Source organism: Eretmochelys imbricata, chromosome 10, assembly GCF_965152235.1.
Source record: "Eretmochelys imbricata isolate rEreImb1 chromosome 10, rEreImb1.hap1, whole genome shotgun sequence".
NCBI classification, from domain to species: Eukaryota; Metazoa; Chordata; order Testudines; family Cheloniidae; genus Eretmochelys; species Eretmochelys imbricata.
Window position 1 is genome coordinate 7885409 of NC_135581.1, and position 21574 is coordinate 7906982.

The 21574-nt window shown below is 52.1% G+C and overlaps 2 protein-coding genes across 3 annotated transcripts; one reads left to right on the top strand and one right to left on the bottom strand.

The window, feature by feature from the left end:
- Positions 1 to 7496: 7496 nt before the first annotated feature.
- RASD1 (ras related dexamethasone induced 1) lies at positions 7497 to 10171 on the top strand. 2 transcript variants are annotated; one of them, XM_077828302.1, is made up of 2 exons: positions 7497 to 7826; positions 8898 to 10171. In XM_077828302.1, exons 1-2 carry the CDS (start codon positions 7541 to 7543, stop codon positions 9449 to 9451), a joined length of 840 nt encoding a protein of 279 aa, XP_077684428.1. In that variant the 5' UTR covers positions 7497 to 7540; the 3' UTR covers positions 9452 to 10171. The 2 variants fall into 2 exon arrangements, with proteins under 2 accessions (XP_077684428.1, XP_077684429.1); XM_077828303.1 differs by having other exon boundaries at positions 8972 to 9392.
- A 3260-nt stretch (positions 10172 to 13431) lies between these two features.
- On the bottom strand, positions 13432 to 19832 carry MED9 (mediator complex subunit 9). The gene is made up of 2 exons (XM_077828871.1): positions 19556 to 19832; positions 13432 to 14200 (listed from the first exon to the last, which is right to left on the bottom strand). The coding sequence occupies exons 1-2, from the start codon at positions 19765 to 19767 to the stop codon at positions 13984 to 13986; spliced, it is 429 nt and encodes a 142-aa protein (XP_077684997.1). The 5' UTR covers positions 19768 to 19832; the 3' UTR covers positions 13432 to 13983.
- Positions 19833 to 21574: the final 1742 nt, after the last annotated feature.

Sequence of the window (21574 nt, forward strand, 5' to 3'; positions counted from 1 at the left end):
CTCTGGCCCGCCAGCCAGCACTCTGGCCCGCCTCTCCTGCCGGGCAGCGTGGGTGGCATGGCTGGCTCCGGCCAGGCGGCAGGGCTGCTAGCTCCTGCTGCTCTGAGCAGCATGGTAAGGGGGCGGGCGGTTGGATAAGGGGCAGGGGATCCCGGGGGGCAGAGAGGAGGGGGAAGTTGGATGGGGCGGAGGTTCTAGGGGGGGCAGTCAGGGGACGGAGAACAGGGGGCGTTGGAGAGGCGTGGGAGTCCTGGGGGTCCTGTCTGGGGGGGGTGGGAGTGTGGATAGGGGTCGGGGCAGTCAGGGGACAGGGAGCGGGGGGGTTGGATAGGGGGTGGGGTCCTGGGGGACGGGGCAGTCAGGGGACAAGGAGCAGGGGGGGTTGGATGGGTCGGGGGTTTTGAGGGGGGCAGTCAGGGGGTGGGAAGTGGGAGGGGGCAGATAGGGGACTTGGGCCAGGCTGTTTGGGGAGGCACAGCCTTCCATACCCGGCCCTCCACACAGTTTCTCAACGCCGATGTGGCCCTCGGGCCAAAAAGTTTGCCTACCCCTGAGCTAGAAGAACAGCCCAAAGGAGGAAATGAGGTGCAAAGTCTTGCCTCCACGTGCAATCAGGCAGGGGATGACCTCCATCGGCTGCCGAACGTGCGGACGCTTTGTGCAAGCTGTGGATTGCTGGCAACATGCACGGCTTGCAAGAGGCCTATCCATGAAATTGTGATGGGGAATTCAAAACGTAACAGGACCTTATCGGAGGTGGAAGGGAGTTTTGTGGAAGAAGATATGAATTGCCTTGGAAGGCTATTGGAAGGGATGCTACATGTCCAATGCTCTCTTCCTAGCCACCTTTCTAGCAGACAACTTTATCTTTACAATACTGTGACTGTACTGGTGTAAAGACACTGCACTTCTGCTTTTGATGTCACGCTGAAGCTTCTTTGCAGAGTGATTGTGCATCCTTCTCCACCCATGGTATCTTCCAAAGTACTTCCACTGTGGCTGCCATAGGCCTTCCTTGCCTAGCCTTGTGTTCTTCAAGGCTCTTTGATTATATCATAATGTAGCTCCTTGCATCAAAGAAGGGACTATCCCTCACTGTGACCCACCAAAGAGCAAAGGGCCCCACAGTCAGTAGAGGAAGGGCCTAGAAAGAAAACAGCATTTCCATGTCTGAGCGGTCTAAGATGGGTTTGAGTTTCTGGAGTAGGCTAATTCTTTGCTGGGAGGAAATACAATGGACCCAGACTGCATGGAACCTGGAGGGGGAGGCATGAATTGCAGTAGGGAAGAGTTTGGAGGAGACGTCAGGACTAGTCTGAGTACACATGGCTGGAATGTTAAGCAGCAGCTGGAACAGCTTTGCAAGTAGTTGCCAATGAAGAGCCGAGCCAATGCTTAACCCCTCAAAATAGAACTTGCCACACATGGGTGAACGGCATCTACACATCTCCCATCCACCTTGTAAATCCTGTTCCTCACAGCTGGGTTCCACTCAGACTATCTCAACCCCACCCCTAGCCACTTCTGTGTTAGAGGTGGCACCCTTGAACCCACTGTCTCAGTATTACCAACCCCAAGCATTCAAAAATCAAGAGATTGCCTTACAAAAATCATGAGATTTTTTTAAAAAATGCGGGTTGCTTTATTTACTTTCTGGTTTTTGCCCCTTTAGGCTGAACTCTGGTCTTAAGATTTTCTCCCTAACCATCAGGACTAGAAACTTTTTTTTTTGTAATGAAAGCTGAGAGTCTCATATTTTCACATGACTTGAGCGGCTGGAGCTGTAAGAAATAGCCCATGTCTCATGAGAATCAGCAGCACTGCTCCCTCAGCCAGTCAGAACCAGTGCCCAACCTGTGACACCTTGTCTTGAACGTGCCAAAGTGGAGAACCAACCTCTTTTCTGTTCTTATTTGCAGTGGCCCTGCCCCCTCCTCCGCAAACAAAAAGCCCAGCAAAATTACAATATCTTGGGAATAAATGCAGTATGTCTGGAGACAATGTCATGCCATGGGTCTGATCCAAAGCCCGTTGAAAGAGTCTCATTGTCTTCAATTTGCATTGGCTCAAGAGCTGTTTTCAAGATGATTAATGAGTGATTTCCCTGCTTTGATGACTCAAGAAATTAGGGAATTTAGAGATGTCTCAGGCTTTCAAGGTGGTTCTGTACCAAATCCCAAGTACTGGAAAAAACGGAGATACGCAGACAATCATTGCCAGAGAAACGGGCAAAAACCCCCACAATCCACTAATGAACTACTTAGGGTTCTGTATTGCATTCCAGCTGGGAGAGATGATATGCTGCAAACTACGTACAGCTGTGGAAAAGTCTTAGAGGTGATTTAATAAAATGAGGCAGGCTAATAATATATGGAATTAATAGAACCAGTGGATGTTGCATCTTGATTTAATCAGACGCTTTCCCCCAATGGATTTATCTGTGGTGCCACTTGGGCACTTTTCCTGTGGGAAAGAGGAGGCGCATGGGTGGGGACAGGGGAATGAAATATACAGCAACCCCTCCCATGGATTTATAGAGCCCTTCCAGTGTCCAGCTTTTGACAGAGATGACCCATAGTGCCCGCCAGTGCAGGGCGGGGTGCAGAGTGAGGGCAGCGGCTTCAGCAGATTTCACTGAGCATGCTCACTCCGTGTTAGCCTGTGCAGTACAAGCCAAGCAACGAATCATGCTCCCCACATGCTCCCCTCCCTCCCCGTGCCCCCCCCCATGCATTGCTGCTGGCTTTTGATGACCAGTTACTGCTCCTGGGAAACACCATTGTGTTATTAATGATTATTATTTAGTATTCATATTGCAATAGCGGGTGGGGCCTCAATCACGGACCCCCATTGTGCTAGGCGCTCCACAAATGCAGACCCAAAAGACAGCCCCTGCCCTGAGCAATTCACCCGCTCCCCGCCAAGGAGACGCACAGCCCTGTCGTCGTCCCCCGCCCAGAGACAGGACAGACGGGCAGAAAGTTGGGAAAGTTTTGGAACGCAAGTGACAGCAGCAACGGCCTTGGGGAGAAGAGCAGAAGGAAGAAAGAGAGAGCTCTCCCGTTAAGAGGGCTCTGTGGGGCCATAGCTCATCACTGGCTCCACGCTGACGTCAAAAGATTGGCGAGAAAAAGCCCAGTGTAATATTTACCAATTGCTTTCCAAGCCCCCTCTGTTCCAGCAGGGCGAGATGTTATTACAGCGCTTTGGACGGAGCATAACAGAGGGCCCTTAATCAAGAGAGATGAAAAAAACCCTATGACACAATGCATGTGGGGCTCCTTATTAAGCTAAGTGAAGAGGGATAATAGAATCAATGCACTCCTGGTAACTGTATGCTCTGATGAAAGGAGCGCCTTTTAGAGAGTCGTGGTGAGTCAGCAGCACAGCCCCAGTGGGGAGACATCAGGAATGAAGTCCCTCCCGTTTGGGGTTGTCTCTAGAGGCTACAGCAAGGGACTGGAAATCCGGACTCCGGGGTTCTGCTCCCAGCTCTGGGAGGACGTTCCATGGACTGGTATGGTCAGAGCAAGCAGACTGGGAGCCAGGATTCCGTTCCCAGCTCGAGGGGAGTTTGATCTAGTGGTTAGACCAAAGAGGGACTGGGAGTCAGGACTCCTGGGTTCTGTATGTGTCCTGTCATTGATGCTCATGTGTGATCTTAGGCAAATTGCATAAGCCCATTTGTTCCCCCATCCACCCATCTGTAAAATGTGCAAAAGACACAATACTATCCTCCCCGTGCGGCATGAGCCCAAGCAGAGCCAAATTGGATAGCTGTGTAATAACAGCCATGAGATGCTGATCAGTGTTACCGTCTGCCAGCAAGGGGCTGTGTGTCTTAGATCCAAAGACAATCATGAACCTTGTTAAACCCAATGGCTGTGTCACATGCTCACTGTCTGACCACCCTATGTTCATCTGACATGTGTGTTTGTAGGGACTCAGCAAGCTCACAGCTACCACCCCCAACCCCCATGATCGAATTCTGCTTTGAACACTGTTTAAGCTTCATGAACTCCCACCAACTTTTGATCCCGCAGGGTAGAAATCTCACAAAATCATCTCTACACCTGCACTTTCTGCTGCCTTGGGTCCTGCGAGAATGGCTGCTCCACCATCTTGGGGTGTGTGCAGCCAACCGCGGATGGGAAAACAGGGTCGCCGGAAAACAGTTGAGCCTGGCACTGTACCCTGAAAAACAACACAGTTGGGATTTGTCTGACCAGAAAGGTCAGTGGGTCAGATGGCCCTGCATTGAGAGTTCCCTGGGCCTGAATGGTTCCACCTGGGCATGGTTAGCAGACATTACTTAGGTGTCCTCAGTCATTTCAGTCATAAGACAGGGCATCTCAACTAGCTGCAGACTCATGGAGGGCCTCAAGAGGTCATCTAGTCCACTCGCCCTGCACTGAGACGGCTTAAATATAGTGAGACCATCCCTGACAGGTATTTGTCTAACTTGTTCTTAAAACCATCCAGTGATGTGGATTCCGCAACCGCCCTGGGTCACCTGTTCCAGCCTTAGCATTAGAACGTTTTTCCGAATAGCTCACTTAAATCTCCCTTGCTGCAGATTAAGCCCATTACTTCTTGCTCTACCTTCAGCCAATACAGAGAATAATTGATCACCGTCCTCTTTATAAAAACCCTTTACATCTTGAAAGTCTGTTATCATCAGCCTTCTCATCTCTAGACTGAACTCGCCCAATTCTTTCCTTGTAGGTCATGTTTTCTAAACCTCTTATTGTTTTTGTTGCTCTCCTCTGGACTCTCTCCAGTTTGGTCACATCCTGCTTGCAGCTTGCATCCGAATGAAAAACCCAAGCTCATTCCTGATCCTAGCTGGCATTGTCCAGATTTCCGTGCACCTGGTTTTGCTGTTCAGCATGTGTCGATGGCATGGAGCTGCCTCTGGATGAAGAACACGCTGCCTTTCCTATCACCAGGGAGCCTCACAAAGGGAGCAAATGGATTTTCCACATACTGAGAAGAGCCAACTTGAGAGGAGGCTTTGAACAAGCTATTTTTACTCCCTCTGGACATGATTATTAAGTGTGTGGTTAGCAATAAATTCTGATGGAGATATTCGATTTGTCTATCCGCGAGGAACAAGCACTTCCTAACTCCCTTGCTGTTTTCAGTCAACCACTTCTATTAAGTGATCTTTGTTATTCTGGGGATTGATCAACTTGTGCTTTAGGATTGTCTAATAAACCTCCTGATCTCGCACTCTCATTTATAGAGCAATAACATTCCCATTTTGGGAATCATATGCTCTCTGCCTAAAATCCCCCTTGCGGCTTCAACTGGCTATGATGTTTCCCAACAACTGGGTTTCTGTGGGCTGTTTAAATGGCTGCTGCATTCCACCCCAGAGGCAGCTGCATTTTATAGCTGTAGAGATGGCCAGTGTTTACATTCGCTTCTGGATTAGGATTCGGCTAGAGTCCAGATTTACGGCCAAAATGGATTAGGTTCGATGGCATCAGATTTTCATGAGCTGTTCTTGTGAAACATCCATCATCTTAAATCTTACAAGGCCAAATATTTGGGGGAGGGGGGGATTTCTCTCCAGCCACATCTGAAAATAAACCCTTCCAATACAGGGTCTGCTCTACAATCAAAGCCACATGGCATTTTAATCCAAGCCAGCTCATCTCCGTGCCCCAGCTATGGTGATCCTGGCCTGCACCATAGCGGCAAAACACCCATAAGGCACCAGTTCAACAAGGGTCATACATTCCCATGGGGTACCAATGGGGTACTTAAGCAAGCAAGTAGGTTCTATCTCTTTCTCCTCTGTCTTGTCTGTTTAGATTATAAACTCACCTGACAATGAATGTGGCTCACTTTCTGAGCGGCTTGTGGTTCCATCCTGGCCTAGGGAAACTTTGTTTCAAGCACTTTTTCATTTCCTGCTAACGCTGTCTTTTGGCAACTGATGCAACGGATTGTCTGCAGTCACCTGCGTGGATGACTGAGTTTGTGGGGATCCATCTGCTCACCTCACAGCTGTTTTCTCAGGTGCGTTTTGACCTGTGTGCACCCTTAATAAAATCCAACATAGCGCTCAGGAAAAGGGACAAGCAAACCGCACCCTCTGCTGTCCTCTAGCGGAGACACTCCGGATTACAAGGCACTTCAGTTTGGCCACATTCTGATCTCGGAATCTCTTCTTTTAGGGGTTTGTTTTTCGAGGCATCATTGTTGTCTTAGCATGTTTTAAATTTTTTTTAAATGGTCAGAATAACAGCCCTGCGGCAGCAGGCCATAAATACCAGCGCACGAGGCCTAATGCGCCAGCGGAGTGGCCCCTTCTCGTTTGTTGATGCTTGTCGAGGACAAGGGGGGGCTTTTGGGCTGCGAAAAGCAGCAGGCAAGAAGAAGAGCCGGACTCCAACAGGGCACCGCCGGAGCTCCCACCAGCCAGCACCAGGAGGATTGGAAAGTGTCCTGGGCGCGCACCCGCAAAGCCGGTTCTATGAGCCCTCTTACCCGCAGACTGTTTATTCCCGGGGCGGGGGGGGGGTCCACAGGAACTGAAACCACAGCGGGAAACCAAAGGAACTCGAGCCCCCATCCCCCCACAGCCTGGATAGCAACTTGGGGCTACACTGAAACGGGGAAATCGCGGTGTGGGGGGAGGGGGGGGAATAAATGGCAATCATCATAATAGCTAGGACCCGTCCGGGCGCCCGCCGGGCTCTGTGTGTGGGGCGTGGGAGGCTAACTTTGGTACCTAGAGAAAGGGGTGGGGGGAAATAGACGAGGCCAAATCAGTCGCTCTTCAGTGTAAGTGACAAAGGGATGAATCAGACACTAGATCCGCGTGTGCGTAAACAACAAGTCAACGTCTCCCGCTCAATCGACGGCCTCTTTTCAACCACTGTGAACGGGAAATCTTCCCCCCGTTCCCCGGGCTGCCCTGCTCACAAAGCCTGGCCAGGCACCGTTGTATGTAATTGACCGACAATATCCATCGATTCTTCCCGCTTCTCCCCCCCCCCCCCGCACCGGGGCGCCCCTTCTTCCCGCAGGCAGCCCCCTTCCCTGCCCGGGAGCGCTCTGGGCTGAAACAAACCAGCCCGGAGCTGGATGGCTTCTGGCGTAGCTGGGGCGGGGATCGTGTAGCCAAGAGGAGGGTGGCACCGAATCCAGCTGGGAGGGATGGGGTGGTGGGGGGGTAATTGCAAAGTGCCCAGGACCATTGCACGACGCCCCGTCTCCTCCGGGGGCGGGGGGGGCTCTGCAGCCCCGGGGACCGGGCTCCAGCAATGCAGCAGGATGGTGGTTCCCCCCCCACGCCCCGGGTCCCCAGCGCAGGCAGAGACAGGCGGCCGTGCGCCAAGCCGCGCCCCCGGCCAGCCAGCCAGCTGCAAGCCGCCTCCCCGGTCTGTGACGCCGCCGAGGGGCGGGCGCGCCCGGCGCTGTATAAAGCCAGCGGCGCCCGGGGGCCGCTCACAGCGGACTCGCGGGCTGCTCGAGAAGGCGGGCGTCCCGCGGCCAGCCGTTCCCCAGACCCCCGCCGCCCGCTCCCATGAGACCCGCCGCCATGATCAAGAAGCTGTGCCAGAGCGAGTCCGAGCTGAGCATCCCGGCCAAGAACTGCTACCGCATGGTGGTGCTGGGCTCCTCCAAGGTGGGCAAGACGGCCATCGTCTCCCGCTTCCTGACGGGCCGCTTCGAGGAGCAGTACACGCCCACCATCGAGGACTTCCACCGCAAGTTCTACAGCATCCGCGGCGAGGTCTATCAGCTGGACATCCTGGACACGTCGGGCAACCACCCCTTCCCCGCCATGCGGCGCCTCTCCATCCTGACAGGTACGGGGGGCCGGGTCCCACCTCCCAGGGCTGGGGCCGGGGGGAGGCTGCAGCGTCCCTCTGGGTAGGGAAGGGAGCTGGGGGGGAGTCCCAGCTGGGAATGCTCCTTGTGCCAGGGGACACTCCGCTCTCTGCGTGCAACGTCTCCGGCTCCCTCGGGGAAGATTTTGTGAGTGCCAAGGCGCTCGTGGTGCCAGGCGGGATCGAACCTGGCACCGCTGGAGCTTAGTGCAAGAGCCTCTACCTCATGAGCCAAAAGCCAGCGGCCCGTTAGCTAAGGCTGTAGAGCAGACTCGTTAATCTCTGGCTCTCAAAGTGGTCTCCGTGTCACTAATTGGGACACAACACCATGCCTAGAAGGTGTGTGGGTTACACTAGGAAAGTGAACCAAGCAAGGGCCGGGCGGGTGTGTTTACCCAGCACCCATGCAGGGGGGCTGGAACAATTTGTCTAGTGGGGGTGCTGAAAGCCACTGAACCAAACTGTAAACCCTGTACAGCATGGAAACCACTTCAAGCCAGGAAGTGCGGCAGCCCCCCTACTTCCAGTACCTATGCCCCCAACTGTCCGGGGTGGCTTGGATGGGGTGTGTGAGCCGCTCACACACAGCACACCTTGCAATGTAAATCTGAAAGCGCAGCAAAGCCTGGAGCTCGCTGGCTGCTTCTCTCCGCAGCTGCACCCTCACAAGCGAGCTAAGCCCCTCCACAGAGGCTGGCATTTGCATGCAAGCTCAGCAAACTGCCTAGGGAAATAAAGTTTGCTAACTCCCTGCACCAGGCGAAGGTGGGAACAAATAGGGAAATGCAGAGCACTGCTTCTGGTTCATGCCAGGGCTAATTAGGGGCTGTCCATAAATTACCGAAGGCATATTTTGGTGGTCTTGTTTTTCAAGAAGACCCCCCCGCAACCCGTAACCCTGAAACAAACACACAATTCCATCCTGTGGTGCGGTAGTTTATGGTCAGCCCTTAGGGCTGAGGTTGGGTGAGCTGATTGGGGACAGGGCGCTATCTCCATCCAGGACCAGGTCCTAACGTGCCCCCTCTCTGTGCCCCCTCTCTCCTGCAGGAGATGTCTTCATCTTGGTGTTCAGCTTGGACAACCGGGACTCCTTTGAGGAGGTGCAGCGGCTGAAGCAGCAGATCCTGGAGACCAAGTCTTGCCTGAAGAACAAGACCAAGGAGAACATGGAGGTGCCCCTGGTCATCTGTGGCAACAAGGGGGACCGAGACTTCTACCGGGAGGTAGCGCCCCGGGAGATCGAGCAGCTGGTCGGGGCAGACCCTCAGAAATGTGCCTACTTCGAGATCTCCGCCAAGAAGAACAGCAGCCTGGACCAGATGTTCCAAGCACTCTTTGCCATGGCCAAGCTGCCCAGCGAGATGAGCCCGGACCTGCACCGCAAGATCTCGGTGCAGTACTGTGACATGCTGCACAAGAAGGCGCTCAAGGGCAAGAAGCTGCTGAAGGAAGGGGCCGAGGGCAGCAGCAGCAGGGAAGCCTATGGCATCGTGGCCCCCTTTGCCCGCCGGCCCAGCGTGCACAGTGACCTCATGTACATCCGGGAGAAGGCCATCGGCGGCGGGCAAGCCAAGGACAAGGAGCGCTGTGTGATCAGCTAGGAGCATCCTGCCGCCCCACTCCTCCCCTCCCCAAAAAGGGAGGGAGATACATGGGGGGGAAGCTTGTTTCATAATAAACTCTGGCTGCCCAGGGGTGGTATGTGCCCTGGCCAGGGTGGCATCTGCCCAGGGGGCAGGTTACCTCCCACCCCCAGCCCAAGGGGATGATTTGCATCTGCTGTCCTCTGCACCCACTTCTGGGGTGCAATGGGGGGCTGCTGATGATGCTGGGGACACCCTCCCCCCCCAATGATGAGAGACTGAGGACTTTGTGAGCACAGATGAGGAGCCTGGTAGTGGAAAGACATTGACTCTAAGGCACCTCCCCACCTTCGCCAGCATAGGCCAGTGCACTGCCTTACAGAAGAGACTTGGGGTGGGAAGATATGGTTTGGACTTGAGAAACCAGCCAACACTGAGCTCTGGAAAGGGGCTTTGTGGGTGTACATTTCTCTGAGCCAGGAGAGCTGCAGGAGGACACTTCCCGCTGTCGCAATCATCTGGCAGGCCCCTCCACTGGCCTCTCTTACAGAAGCAGAGATGGGTGTGTGTCAAAACCTGACTTTTGTTTACATTTGTCTTGCCTGATTTGGAGGGAAAAAAAAGCTTTTTTTTGTTTTTGTTTTTTTTAAATAGGCACTTTATGTAGGGTAGTGTGTGTCCTGGACATGAACAAAATCGTATGCAAGTGTTTTCTACGCTCCATGTTTTAAGTTTACTATTTTTTTCTACAAAAATAAAACCCTTTTTTAAATTAATCTGTTCCAGGTTTGTCTTTGATTCCTCATGGTGTTTCTCAGCATTTTCAAAGCCTCCCCCTATGTGGTATGGAACATCTATATTGAAGCTGAGCAACTGTGTTTACTTATGATAGCCCCCTCCAATCAAAACCTTCCCTCTACTTACTTCCCTTCATTCCCAGTGCAAAGGTTCCCGTTACTGAAAGTGCATGACAAGATTTATTTCAACACAACAAAGTAATTCAGGGGAGAGGTCACATGAACTGTGCTGCCAAAACAGAGCACTGATTGGGCTAAAACTTTTTCTGATTACAAAAAGAAAAGGAGTACTTGTGGCACCTTAGAGACTAACCAATTTATTTGAGCATAAATTGCTCAAATAAATAAATAAATAAAAGCATAAATTGGTTAGTCTCTAAGGTGCCACAAGTTCTCCTTTTCTTTTTGCGAATACAGACTAACACGGCTGTTACTCTGAAACCTGTCATTTTTCTAATTACGGTACCTTGCATTGAACCATAGGGTGACATCTAGAGGGCAGATGGAAAAATGAAATATTTCCGCTCCTAGCCTATAAGTGCATGTGATCATAAATACTAGTAGGACATCTGTCATAGGAAATGTGGGTAAAATGAGATGTGACACAACTTCATAATCAATTAAAATCGCTCCTAGGACCAGGCACTACGGTAATAGAAGTAATCTCCTGCCCTGTTTTTTCGCACTTGAAACACACATGCAATTCTATCATAAAAGGCTTTTTACGAATAGTAACCTGCACTCAAATCAGAGAGACCTTTTTCCCTTTGCAACACACCTAAAGGAAACATTCCACTTAAAAAGGCCCCATACTTGCATTTGAAAGAACTACTGTTCCAAATAGCCAAGACTGCCAGAACTGAAAGAAAACGGGGAAGGAATAAATTCTCATTTTTTTCTAATTTGCTTACTTGGTGATTTTGAAAACACGTTAGGACTGGTTTCTCAGGGCTGCTGGATACCACCAACTCCCACTGATCTCAATTGCTCAGATCCTCTGGAAAAATTAGGCCTTTTGTGTTTAGCCAGTCTCCTTGTTTCACTAGTCAGTTCCCCCTGTTATTTCCCTTGCCCCCTACCCCAGCAATCGAGGCCAGAAATATATCTTTAATTTAAAGATAAGGAAAATGTGCTTCTGAAACAGCTTTTAGTACATTTAAAAAAACCCAAACCAACCTGACTGGATTTCAAGTTGAAGGGGTGACTTTCACCTGCAATTGCACATTTCTCTGAGCTTACACTTGATTCTTCCATCTCTAGTACATTCACAGTTCATGGAATGTATATTGAAAACTAAATGGATTATTTCTCCACGTGAAATAGATGCCAAATTTACTGATCTTAGACAATGGCTGGCAGAAATGCACTGCCCACGTTCATTTTCTATTGCGTATTTTAGGGTTCGGTTTCACTGAAACAAGAAAGGTTTATCCCAGGCCACCTTTGCGTCTTCCCAAAGAAACGAGAGCTACTGGTAATTTGGACTGTCCCAGCATGGGGTCCCTGCCCTTAGCAGAAACACTTTCCTTCTGGCTGGCAAAGGGAAAGCAATTTCAAAACAGAATTTGTTGCTGCTCTTGACAGGAATGAGCTTTCTCTCTCTTCCAGGGACTCTACCGGCTTCTCTGTGTCCTTGTGTTATATGCAAATAACCTGCATTCTAGTGACTGGCACAGTATTTCATCATAATTTATAAGAGCACTTCACAAGAAAGGCTGGGACCCAGCCAACCCTGGGCACACATGCTTGAAACTGTACACATAATACCTTTATTAGCCAGTGAGGTACAGTGAGATCTCCTATGATAACCGTGTTTACCTCCATTTCCCATGGAAGGGGCAGGCAGGCAGCAGGAAATTCCGAGGTAGGACTCAGCAAGCTGTCCCTTGCTCTATTTGAACATGATCCAACGTTCAGCAATTTTCATTGGTTGTAACCGGAGGTGCCCTCAGTTACTGCCCTGGAAACCCACTTTCTCATCTCTGCACGCCCCTGCACTGAAGCCAGGGTGTTTACGTCAGGGGTGAATCAGACCCATCCAACTCTGCTATTTTACATGGGTACAAATAAGGTGCAGAATTGGCTCACACCACCTCGCTGCATTGATGGACTAGCCGATGGCCCAACCCACCACCGCCCATCTCCTCAATCTGAGCACTTGCTGGACTCTTCCCCGTCAAGTCGTCTTCTCCTCCTGCCTCTAGTTTATACAGTTGAAATACTGGGGGGTGAATTTGCTTCTTGTGAAAGCGAAGGCAACAAAGGCCTGGCTAGCATTACTGCTAATACCGGCAGGCACTGCACAAACTTCCCCCTGCCCAGCCAATACATCCCAGTCCTGGTCAAGTCCCAGGCTCCCCTTGAGCAGAGACCAGGTGGTGTGCTGTAGTGTGTGGTGGCCACAGTGTCCGTGGGGCGAGGGAAATGAACCCACCACTGTTTTTACACTGGTGACCAAGGCTCAGATCCTGCAAACCTCACTCCCGTGGCAGGGCGGTGCTCTTAAACAGGAGTTGCACCCAGGTCTCAATAAATGAAAGGCTAGAGGCCTTAATCCAGAGTCACCAGCTTATCTATGGGCCAAATTCTTCCCTGGTGCAACTCCACTGACTTGAATGGCCCAGTTGCTGCTAGCTGGCTATAGGCCAATCTCCCTTCCCATCTCCATGGGGCTGTTTACTAGATACTTGCCTGGGCCTCCGTGTCCTGCACTGGAGCTGCACAAAGCACTTCATCTCCCTCCGCAGCGCGGGGACAGGGGTTAACACAGCACAGGACAAGTGTCCCAAATGCTTGAGGCCGATGTAGGCAGGCAGTGGATTCTCCCCTTGATTAAAGTACTCTGGGGCACGCAGCTGGCCTCTGAGAGATTCTGCGGTCAGCCCCGCTGGTGGAAAGTGTAATAACCACTACAGTCAACAGGGTTACTCAGACTGACCCCAGGGCAACCGGGAGTGACACTGCCTCTGTGAGTTGGGAATCGAGGTACCTAAATCCCTGTGACATTCACTCAGAGCTGAGCACTGACTACTCCTTTAAAAATTCCCAGCCTACATCTACCAGGCTATTTGGCCCCAGCCCTGCTTTTAGAAAAGCAATGGAAGGAGAAAGCACCCAGAGCAGCTCTGTGGTCTCCTGTGCTTTCAGAACGATAGCCCTGTGCCGTCCGTGCATGCTCGGTACAGATGCAAGAAGTGCCACTCAGGGTTTTCAAATCTTTACTTGGATCATCTCAGATACAAGCATCACTTATGGAAAAAAAAAAAAAAATCAAGGTGATAAATACTAAAGCAGTTGTAATCAATCCTTTCTCTCCAGACACACACTCTGCAACCAGCGCAGGGGGGACCGCGTCCGCTGCCTCCAGGGGGCAGGGCAGGAAGCTCCATTCTGCCGATTTCCACAAAAGGGAAGAAAATGCCCCCTCTTTCTGGCTGCAGGCAGTAATGTTGCCACCAGATCATTTACTCCTCATAGCAAGGTGGGGAGCGTAATCCCTCCTGCGTGCTTGCATTAAAAAAAAAAAAGAGACGCACTCCAGAACAGAGAGATATATAAATACACGCAGTCCCACAGCAGATCAAAGCAAACGAACCGCTGCAATCATCATACGTCAGGTACACAATGTTCTCCCGGGTTAATGTCACATGGCTGCGATCCACACAGCAGTAACCTTGTAGAAAGAAGACAGAAAAAAAGGGGAGGGGATGTCTTGCTTTCCCCTGGGGCCTGGCTTGTCCTGTCCCTTCCCTCCTACTCCTTGGGGATTTCAAACATGCAAAGGCTCTTGTATTTCTGCAGCAGTTCGTTCTTGGTCCTGACTTGCTCCCTCAGGCTGCGCAGCTGCTCTTGCTGCTGCTCGGGGCTCACACCGATGCCGGGCATGGCGCTGATCATCTTTCTCATCTCCTGGAATTTGGTCTTGAGTTCGTTCAGCACCTGGTGGACATCCTGGCTGTCCTTGTCCATGCTGCAGGGAGGCAGAGAGCAGATATGACAGCTCACACCTTGCATCAGACGGACTCGGGGGCTATGTCCCTCCCAACACAGACTCCTCCGCAGCCACCCACCGGAAGCCAGCAGGGATGAGAAGCGGGGAGTGGCCACAGGCGGTTAACTACATATGCCCAACTCTGATGTGACTGCTGATATTCTGGGCAGCCCCAGTCAAGTGACATTAGCCCTAAAGCCACATGACGGCTCTGGATCACTGTGTCTTGTTGAACGCATGCACCCACAGGATAGTCACACAGGTCAGGAGACGGCTTGAAGCTCTAACGTTGACCACGAATCAGGCCCACTTTCCCCCCTGTTAAGCGCCCATCCCTCTCCGCCCATCCCCCTCCCTATAAAGAAGTCCCATGTCACCACCACGTTCCTCTGGCTAGAAAGGCTGCATGGGATCACTTCTGGAACCTCTCAATGGCATTCGTTGACCAGCCAGGGTGTGTCACCATAATATGATGCACACTATCCTCTTCCAGCAGAGCTGGCCATACCCACCCTCACCCCCAGGGCTTTTCTCTCTTCTTAGCCCGGAGGGTGAGACAGAACCAGTGCCCCCAGCTGTCCTGGCAGCCGAGCAGCAACGCTGAAGGGCCACTGGCCTAGATGGTCTCCTCCAGCTTCTGTGACTCATGCTCACAGGTCCTGCCTCCTGTTGCACTTTCCAGATGTGATAAAATGGTTTCAACTGTAATGAGCAGGAGAGGGGCTGGGGAGAGGAGGAGGGACCGAGAGAGCTGACGGGAGCCGGACTCGGAGCAGGGAAGCTGCGGGAGCACGTCCCCAAACGCAGCTCTGCTAATGCCCCTCACTCCAGACCCGCAGCCCCAACATGCCTCCGCCTCGACCTGCAACACACCTTGCTGCCTTCAGCCTGCCCTCCCCACCCACTCCACAGCTCTGCCAATGCTCCTCTGCACCCGCTCCTGCTATTCCAGTCCATGGCTCCCTATGTCCAGCTTTGCCTGAAGCATCCTGTTAGTCCAGCCCTGCGTAGCACAGAATCAAATCTGGTTTGAGGCAGCACTGTCCAGCGGATAAGGGCTCAGGAGACTTGGGCTCTAGTCTATAACCTGCTAGGGGACCTTGGGCGAGTCACCCCCTTCTATGCCTCAGTTTCCCCTCCCACGTTTTGCCCGTCTCCTCTACTTAGACTGTGCCCTGTTCAGAGCAGGGACTGGCTCTTACTACATGTACATACAGTGCCTAGCACGATGGGGATCCGATTTTGGTTTGGGGCCTGTAATACAAATAATTAATAAACAGCAACATCACTGGTAGCTGACAGGAATCAGATGCATTCTGCCATTCAAGCTACAAACAGGTTCCTTGAACTAAACCATAAGGAACGCCAGAGAAAATAACGCTCCACATACTCAGAAGGACTCACTCTCTCTCTGAGGGGATATTAACACCCCCAGAAAGGAGAGAGGGTGCCCTGTTTTAAAACCAGCTGCTTTCTCAGTATGCTCCATTTTTAAAAATAGCTTAGCATCTGCGATGCCATTGCTAACACTTAGAAAAGTCTCACCTGGCTCAGAGGATTTGCTTCCCGGCTTTGGAAACCCATTGCTAATGGGTAGAGTGGGATTGTAAAAACCACAAGCCTTTGAAAACCACAAGCCTGCTCAATAGCCAGCTCTAAAAACAAGACGGGCTTGGCATTGCAGGGGCAGAGAGGGATTCAGTTATAACTTTGGGGAATAATGACACAGCCCAAAGGGAAATGTTTAAGCAGATGGCGCCCATTGGTTTGAATATTCATTCTTTCCAAGCTTACTCAGGTAGGACATTTTATCGCCAAAATATTCATCACTCCCTTCCTACGTAAAACTGCAGCTGGATGCTGGAATGGGCTGTCAGTGAGCAAGCATCTAAATCACAATCAATCATGAACACCCAGGTAGAATTGAGTGACTGTGGGTAGGGCCCTTCGGAGAGAATCAAGTTCATCTGATCATTGACTGCTTCCTCGCGCTCACGCTGGTGTAACTCTAACTTCAGTGGGATCACTCCTGATTTACACCACTACGAGAGCTTAGAAATAAGGCCCTACACTTCTGCGAGGGCCTGCTCCACTAACTCAATGACATTTGGATCAAGCCCCGAGAGTGGTGGAGCTTTTTAGACCGAGGGCAAAGAGCTGGCAGAAATTCCAGGGACTGAAACAATAGGCAAGGGTGTGTGTCCTTGAATGTCTGTTAGTTTACAACACACATCCCCAGTGACACTGCAGATGAGAGGCACACTATCTTATGTTCAAGTCCTGACTTTGTGATAAGCGATCATTTGAAAGGAAGATTCATTTGCAACCTGCCAGGGTTATGAACGAATACACCCTAGCACAGGAAAGCTCGGCTCCCCAGCTGTCAGCTGGATGAAGCATCACTCTCTAATGCTAGCAGTTAGAGAGAGGCTGGGCAATGGGACACCTGGGGCCTTTCATCTCTTGCTCGCCAGGTCATTGGCTGATGGCTGTTTGGTGACCTCTGTGAAATGAGTTGGGCGAGTCTCAGCCCAGTTTCCAGCAGACAAACCTTCTAATTGAAAAAAAACTCACCATCACACCTGGCACTAAGTACTTCCAATGCCGGTAGTCTCCAGGGGTGGGGGCAAAGGTGACACCTTGTTTCCTTTTCCCACCGCCTTCTCTGTGCCATGATGCCCCACGCATAGAAACATGCACAGCCTCCCCATCCCGCCTTCCACAGCCACCAGCGAGATCCTTCCTGAAACTCCTCTCTCCCATGACACCCACCAGCCTGTGAGTTCAAAATGATCACTTCCGTTATTCCCCCTCCTGTGTTCCCCCGTGTGTCCTGCTTTCCCTGGGCCTGCCTGTCAGGCTGCAAAGGCTCTGGACATGTCTACACTGCAATTAGATACCTGTGGCTGGCCCGTGCTGGCTGACTCGGGCTAAGGGGCTGTTTAATTGCAGTGTAGACGTTCATGCTGGGGCCTGCGCTCTGGGACCTTCCCCTCTTTACTAGCCCCTCCAAGTGCTCCCTGCCGAACAGGGTTAAGGCACAAGGGTGGGACAGCGTGGCGGGAGCTGGCATCAGCACCCTCTGTGCTGACCCTGTTTTGTGCATACATGGCAGTCTTCAGTGCCCAGGGCTGTTAAGCCAGCCCTGACTTCACACAAACAAAACATGTGAAAGGGGGGTTATCAGAATGTCAGGGCTAGAACTCCTCAGGTGGCCTCAGATCTACTCCGGACCAATATACTTGTCCAGACACCGATCCTGAATCGGAAAGACAAAATTCCAATCGCTACCATGAGATGATCCACCACCCTCTTTTTAAGGGGCTAGAGCAGGAAAACGTTCCTGAACTGGCCTGCGCTGACCAGGCCCTTTGCCAGTAGGACTGTGTGTTTGTCTGGCACAGTTAGATGCAACTTAAACACTAAACTGGGAGGAGGAGTAGATATGCTGGAGGATAGGATACAGAGGGACCTAGACAAATTGGAGGATTGGGCCAAAAGAAATCTGATGAGGTTCAACAAGGACAAGTGCAGAGTCCTGCACTTAGGACGGAAGAATCCCATGCACCGCTGCAGACTAGGCACCGAATGGCTCGGCAGCAGTTCTGCAGAAAAGGACCTAGGGATTACAGCGGACGAGAAGCTGGATATGAGTCAACAGTGTGCCCTTGTTGCCAAGGCCAATGGCATTTTGGGATGTATAAGTAGGGGCATTGCCAGCAGAACGAGGGACGTGATCGTTCCCCTCTATTCGACATTGGTGAGGCCTCATCTGGAGTACTGTGTCCAGTTTTGGGCCCCACACTACAAGAAGGATGTGGATAAATTGGAGAGAGTCCAGCGGAGGGCAACAAAAATGATTAGGGGACTGGAACACATGACTTATGAGGAGAGGCTGAGGGAACTGGGATTATTTAGTCTACAGAAGAGAAGAATGAGGGGGGATTTGATAGCTGCTTTCAGCTACCTGAAAGGGGGTTCCAAAGAGGATGGATCTAGACTATTCTCAGTGGTAGCGGATGACAGGACAAGGAGTAATGGTCTCAAGTTGCAGTGGGGGAGATTTAGGTTGGATATTAGGAAAAACTTTTTCACTAGGAGGGTGGTGAAACACTGGAATGCTTTACCTAGGGAGGTGGTGGAATCTCCTTCCTTAGAAGTTTTTCAGGTCAGGCTTGACAAAGCCCTGGCTGGGATGACTTAATTGGGGATCGGTCCTGCTTTGAGCAGGGGGTTGGACTAGATGACCTCCAGGTCCCTTCCAACCCTGATATTCTGTGATTCTATGAAATCCAAAAATGGACAATGATTTTTAGATACTAGGTTTACACTGCAGGCACAGTTCGGCTACTGAATCCGACTGACCTATGCGCACGAGGGAAACAATGCCTGATTTAAAAAAGCATTTCTTGAACGCCAGACATCAGCCAACTTGAGACAAACTTTCTCGGAAACTCTGGGCCAGATTGTCAGCAGGTGTAAACTCCATGGCACCTGCCCTGATTTACTCCAGCAGAGGCTCCGGCCCACAGGGTCAATGCCAGAAAGATACAACTTGATCAAGACGCATCAAACTGTAATGAAAATAACTTAAAACTAATCAAGCCTGGAGTTAAGCAGCCTCATGAAATCAAAGCAGCAGGTAGAACTGAAGGCGCTGCAGAAGGAATTCCATCACCCTCAATGCAGGGCCATTCCTTACGTTTTACCACCCATGCCAGGGGACTCCCATCACCTTCCTGGATCCAAGTGACTTATGGTACCCACCCATGCGTGGCCCCAGAATGCCATGCTGCTTGGCTCCAGATAGCAGGCTGCACGCTAGAAACACTCATCTCTGCCAGGGATGCCCCTCCCTGCTGAAGAGAAGAGCAGCCCAAGCCTTCGCTCCGAATGGCTCCACAAGCAGAGCCTTGGCCATCCTCTGTAGTGCAGCTGGTGGCCTGGGGCAAGCAGGGGACCTAGGATGGAGGGGATCCCTGGAACCCTAGTGATCTCGGCCCTCTGCAAAGCAAGGTGGATTGTCCACTAGTTCTCTACTTGTGAGATGGGGGGATATGGAGAGATACCCCACGATCTCTGGGATAGCAGGGGGGAATCCCTAGTGATCTCTCTGTGCTCCTTGTGGGGTGAAAAGATTCCCCAGATCTCTAAAGGACAGGGGAACCCCAGCGAGATCTCTGGAGCAGTCCCATGGGATATCCCCAGTGATCTCTTTGCAGAACGGGGCGCTGGAGGAACCCCCGGGATCTCTCCCCGGAGTGGGGCGCTGGGGGGGGGAACCCCAAGGCAGCGGCGCCGGGGGGGGGGGGGAGGGAAGCACGGGCACGTTACCATTTGATGATATCATGGACCAGGGGCAGGAAGGAGAAATCCTCCTGGCCCTGCTGCTGGGGCGGCGGCGGCTGGGGCGGCGGCTGGAGCTGGGGCTTCTGCTCTCCCTGCTGCTCCGAGGGCTGCGGGGCTTGGAGCGGGGCCGGCGGCTGCGGCTGCGGCTGCTGCTCCTCCGCCGGCCGCACCCCCACACCGGCCCCGCCAGTAGCCATGGTCCCCGGGCTCCCCTCCGGCTGCAGCCCGTCGCGGCTAATGCGCGTCCCCCAGGCCCGGCCCCCTTGCAGCCAGAGATAGGCCGATTGCAGCCGCGGCTCCTCTCTAACACGTCAGCTGCGCCGGGGGTGTGGACAGGGCTGGCTCGCCCTGCCTGCCTGCCTGCCTGGCGCGCCGGGGCTCTCTGCAGCCTGCCGCCCCGGGGGGCTGCGCGCCAGCCGGGCAGCAGGCGGCTCCAGCCCGGGCGTGCAGGAGCGTGGCTGCGGTGTCTTGCCCCGCTGCATGCAGGCATGAGGCCCGGGGAGTTGGGGGCGGCTGGGGTATGGAGCTGCCGCCTGCCCGGCCCCCTTAGCGGAGCTCGCTGCCCAGTGCCCGAAACGTGGGGCCCCCTTCCCAGGGAGCGTTACACAGCCCTGCGCAGTTCTCTGGGTCAGGGGTTCTCAAACGTTTGGCCTGGTGACCCCTTTCACCCGGCAAGCCTCCGAGTGCGAGGCCCCTTATCAATTACAAACACTTTAAAATATGTTTAACGCCATGATAAATGCTGGAAGCAAAGCGGGGAGTGGGCTGGAGGCTGACAGCGCGGGACCCCGCATGTAATAACCTGGCGACCCCCCAGTTTGAGAGCCCCGGCTCTGTGGGCAGACATCCTCTAACTCATGTTGGGTTAATTTGAAGTCGTTGTCAAAGGCCTTCCCTTGAGGGAGGGTTTTTTGCCCTTCCCAGGGATCAGTTTTAAAGATCGCTCATTGGCGACCCTATTTTTGTGGGTAAAAATTAAAGGGCCCAGTTCGGCAACAGCGTTAACCAGCTCCTCTGGCTGGGGTAGTATCAGCCTTTGGGTCAAGTATGTAGTCCCTGATTTGTGTGTTAGAGGTTTGGGTTCAACGCTGCAGAAGACCGCTCTGTGTGTGTGTCCGCATATCACACCCGCAAACAGTGAACAGAGAGCTGTTTATAAACAGTTCAGTTAGGAACCCGCAAGGAAAAATCAAATGCGCGGACACAGAATGGGGAAGAGCAGGGGAGGCTCTGGTACTGCAGAAGAGGATCTGGAGGTTATAGTGGATTATGTAATGAATATGAGTCAACAACATGATGGTGTTGTGAACAAGGCAAAATATCATGCGGGGGTGTATTAACAGGAGTGTGGTGCGTAAGACATGGGAGGTCATCAATCTGCTCTGCTTGGCCCGGGTGAGGCATCAGCTGGAGTATTGTGTCCAGTTTTGGGTGCCACATAAAGTTGTGGACAAATTGGAGAGAGTCCAGAGGCGAGCAGCAGAAATACTAAAAGGTTTAGAAAATGCGATTTATGATAAAAGGTGGGGGGGGGGGTTAAGAAAAGGGTATGTTTAGTCTAGAGAACAGAATGCTGAGGGGGAACCTGGTAGCAGGTTCTGATATGTTCAGGGCTGTTATAAAGAGGTTGATGATTGATTGTTCTCCATGTCCAGTGAAGGTGGGACAAGAAATAATTAGCTTAATCTGCAGCAAGGGATATTTAGTTTATTTATTAGGGAAAACTTTCTGACTACAAAGGGGGTTAAGCAGTGGAACAGGTACCTACGGAAGTGGAATCCTGGAAGTTAGACGAAGAGGGAAATGCAACCTAGATGGAGCTACCGTAAGGTGGGTGCATAACTGGTTGGAAAATCGTTCCCAGAGAGTAGTTATCAGTGGTTCACAGTCATGCTGGAAGGGCATAAGGAGTGGGGTCCCGCAGGGATTGGTTCTGTTCAATATCTTCATCAATGATTTAGATAATGGCATAGAGAGTACACTTATAAAGTTTGCGGACGATAC

What these genes read in the sequence shown, in the direction of transcription:
- RASD1 (XM_077828302.1), top strand. Translation starts at nt 7,541, where the DNA reads ATGAGACCCGCCGCCATGATCAAGAAGCTGTGCCAGAGCGAGTCCGAG. An exon ending in GCGCCTCTCCATCCTGACAG is followed by an intron (nt 7,827 to 8,897) that starts GTACGGGGGGCC and finishes TCTCTCCTGCAG; the next exon opens with GAGATGTCTTCATCTTGGTG.
- MED9 (XM_077828871.1), bottom strand. Translation starts at nt 19,767, where the DNA reads ATGGCTACTGGCGGGGCCGGTGTGGGGGTGCGGCCGGCGGAGGAGCAG. An exon ending in GTCCATGATATCATCAAATG is followed by an intron (nt 14,201 to 19,555) that starts GTAACGTGCCCG and finishes GCCTCCCTGCAG; the next exon opens with CATGGACAAGGACAGCCAGG.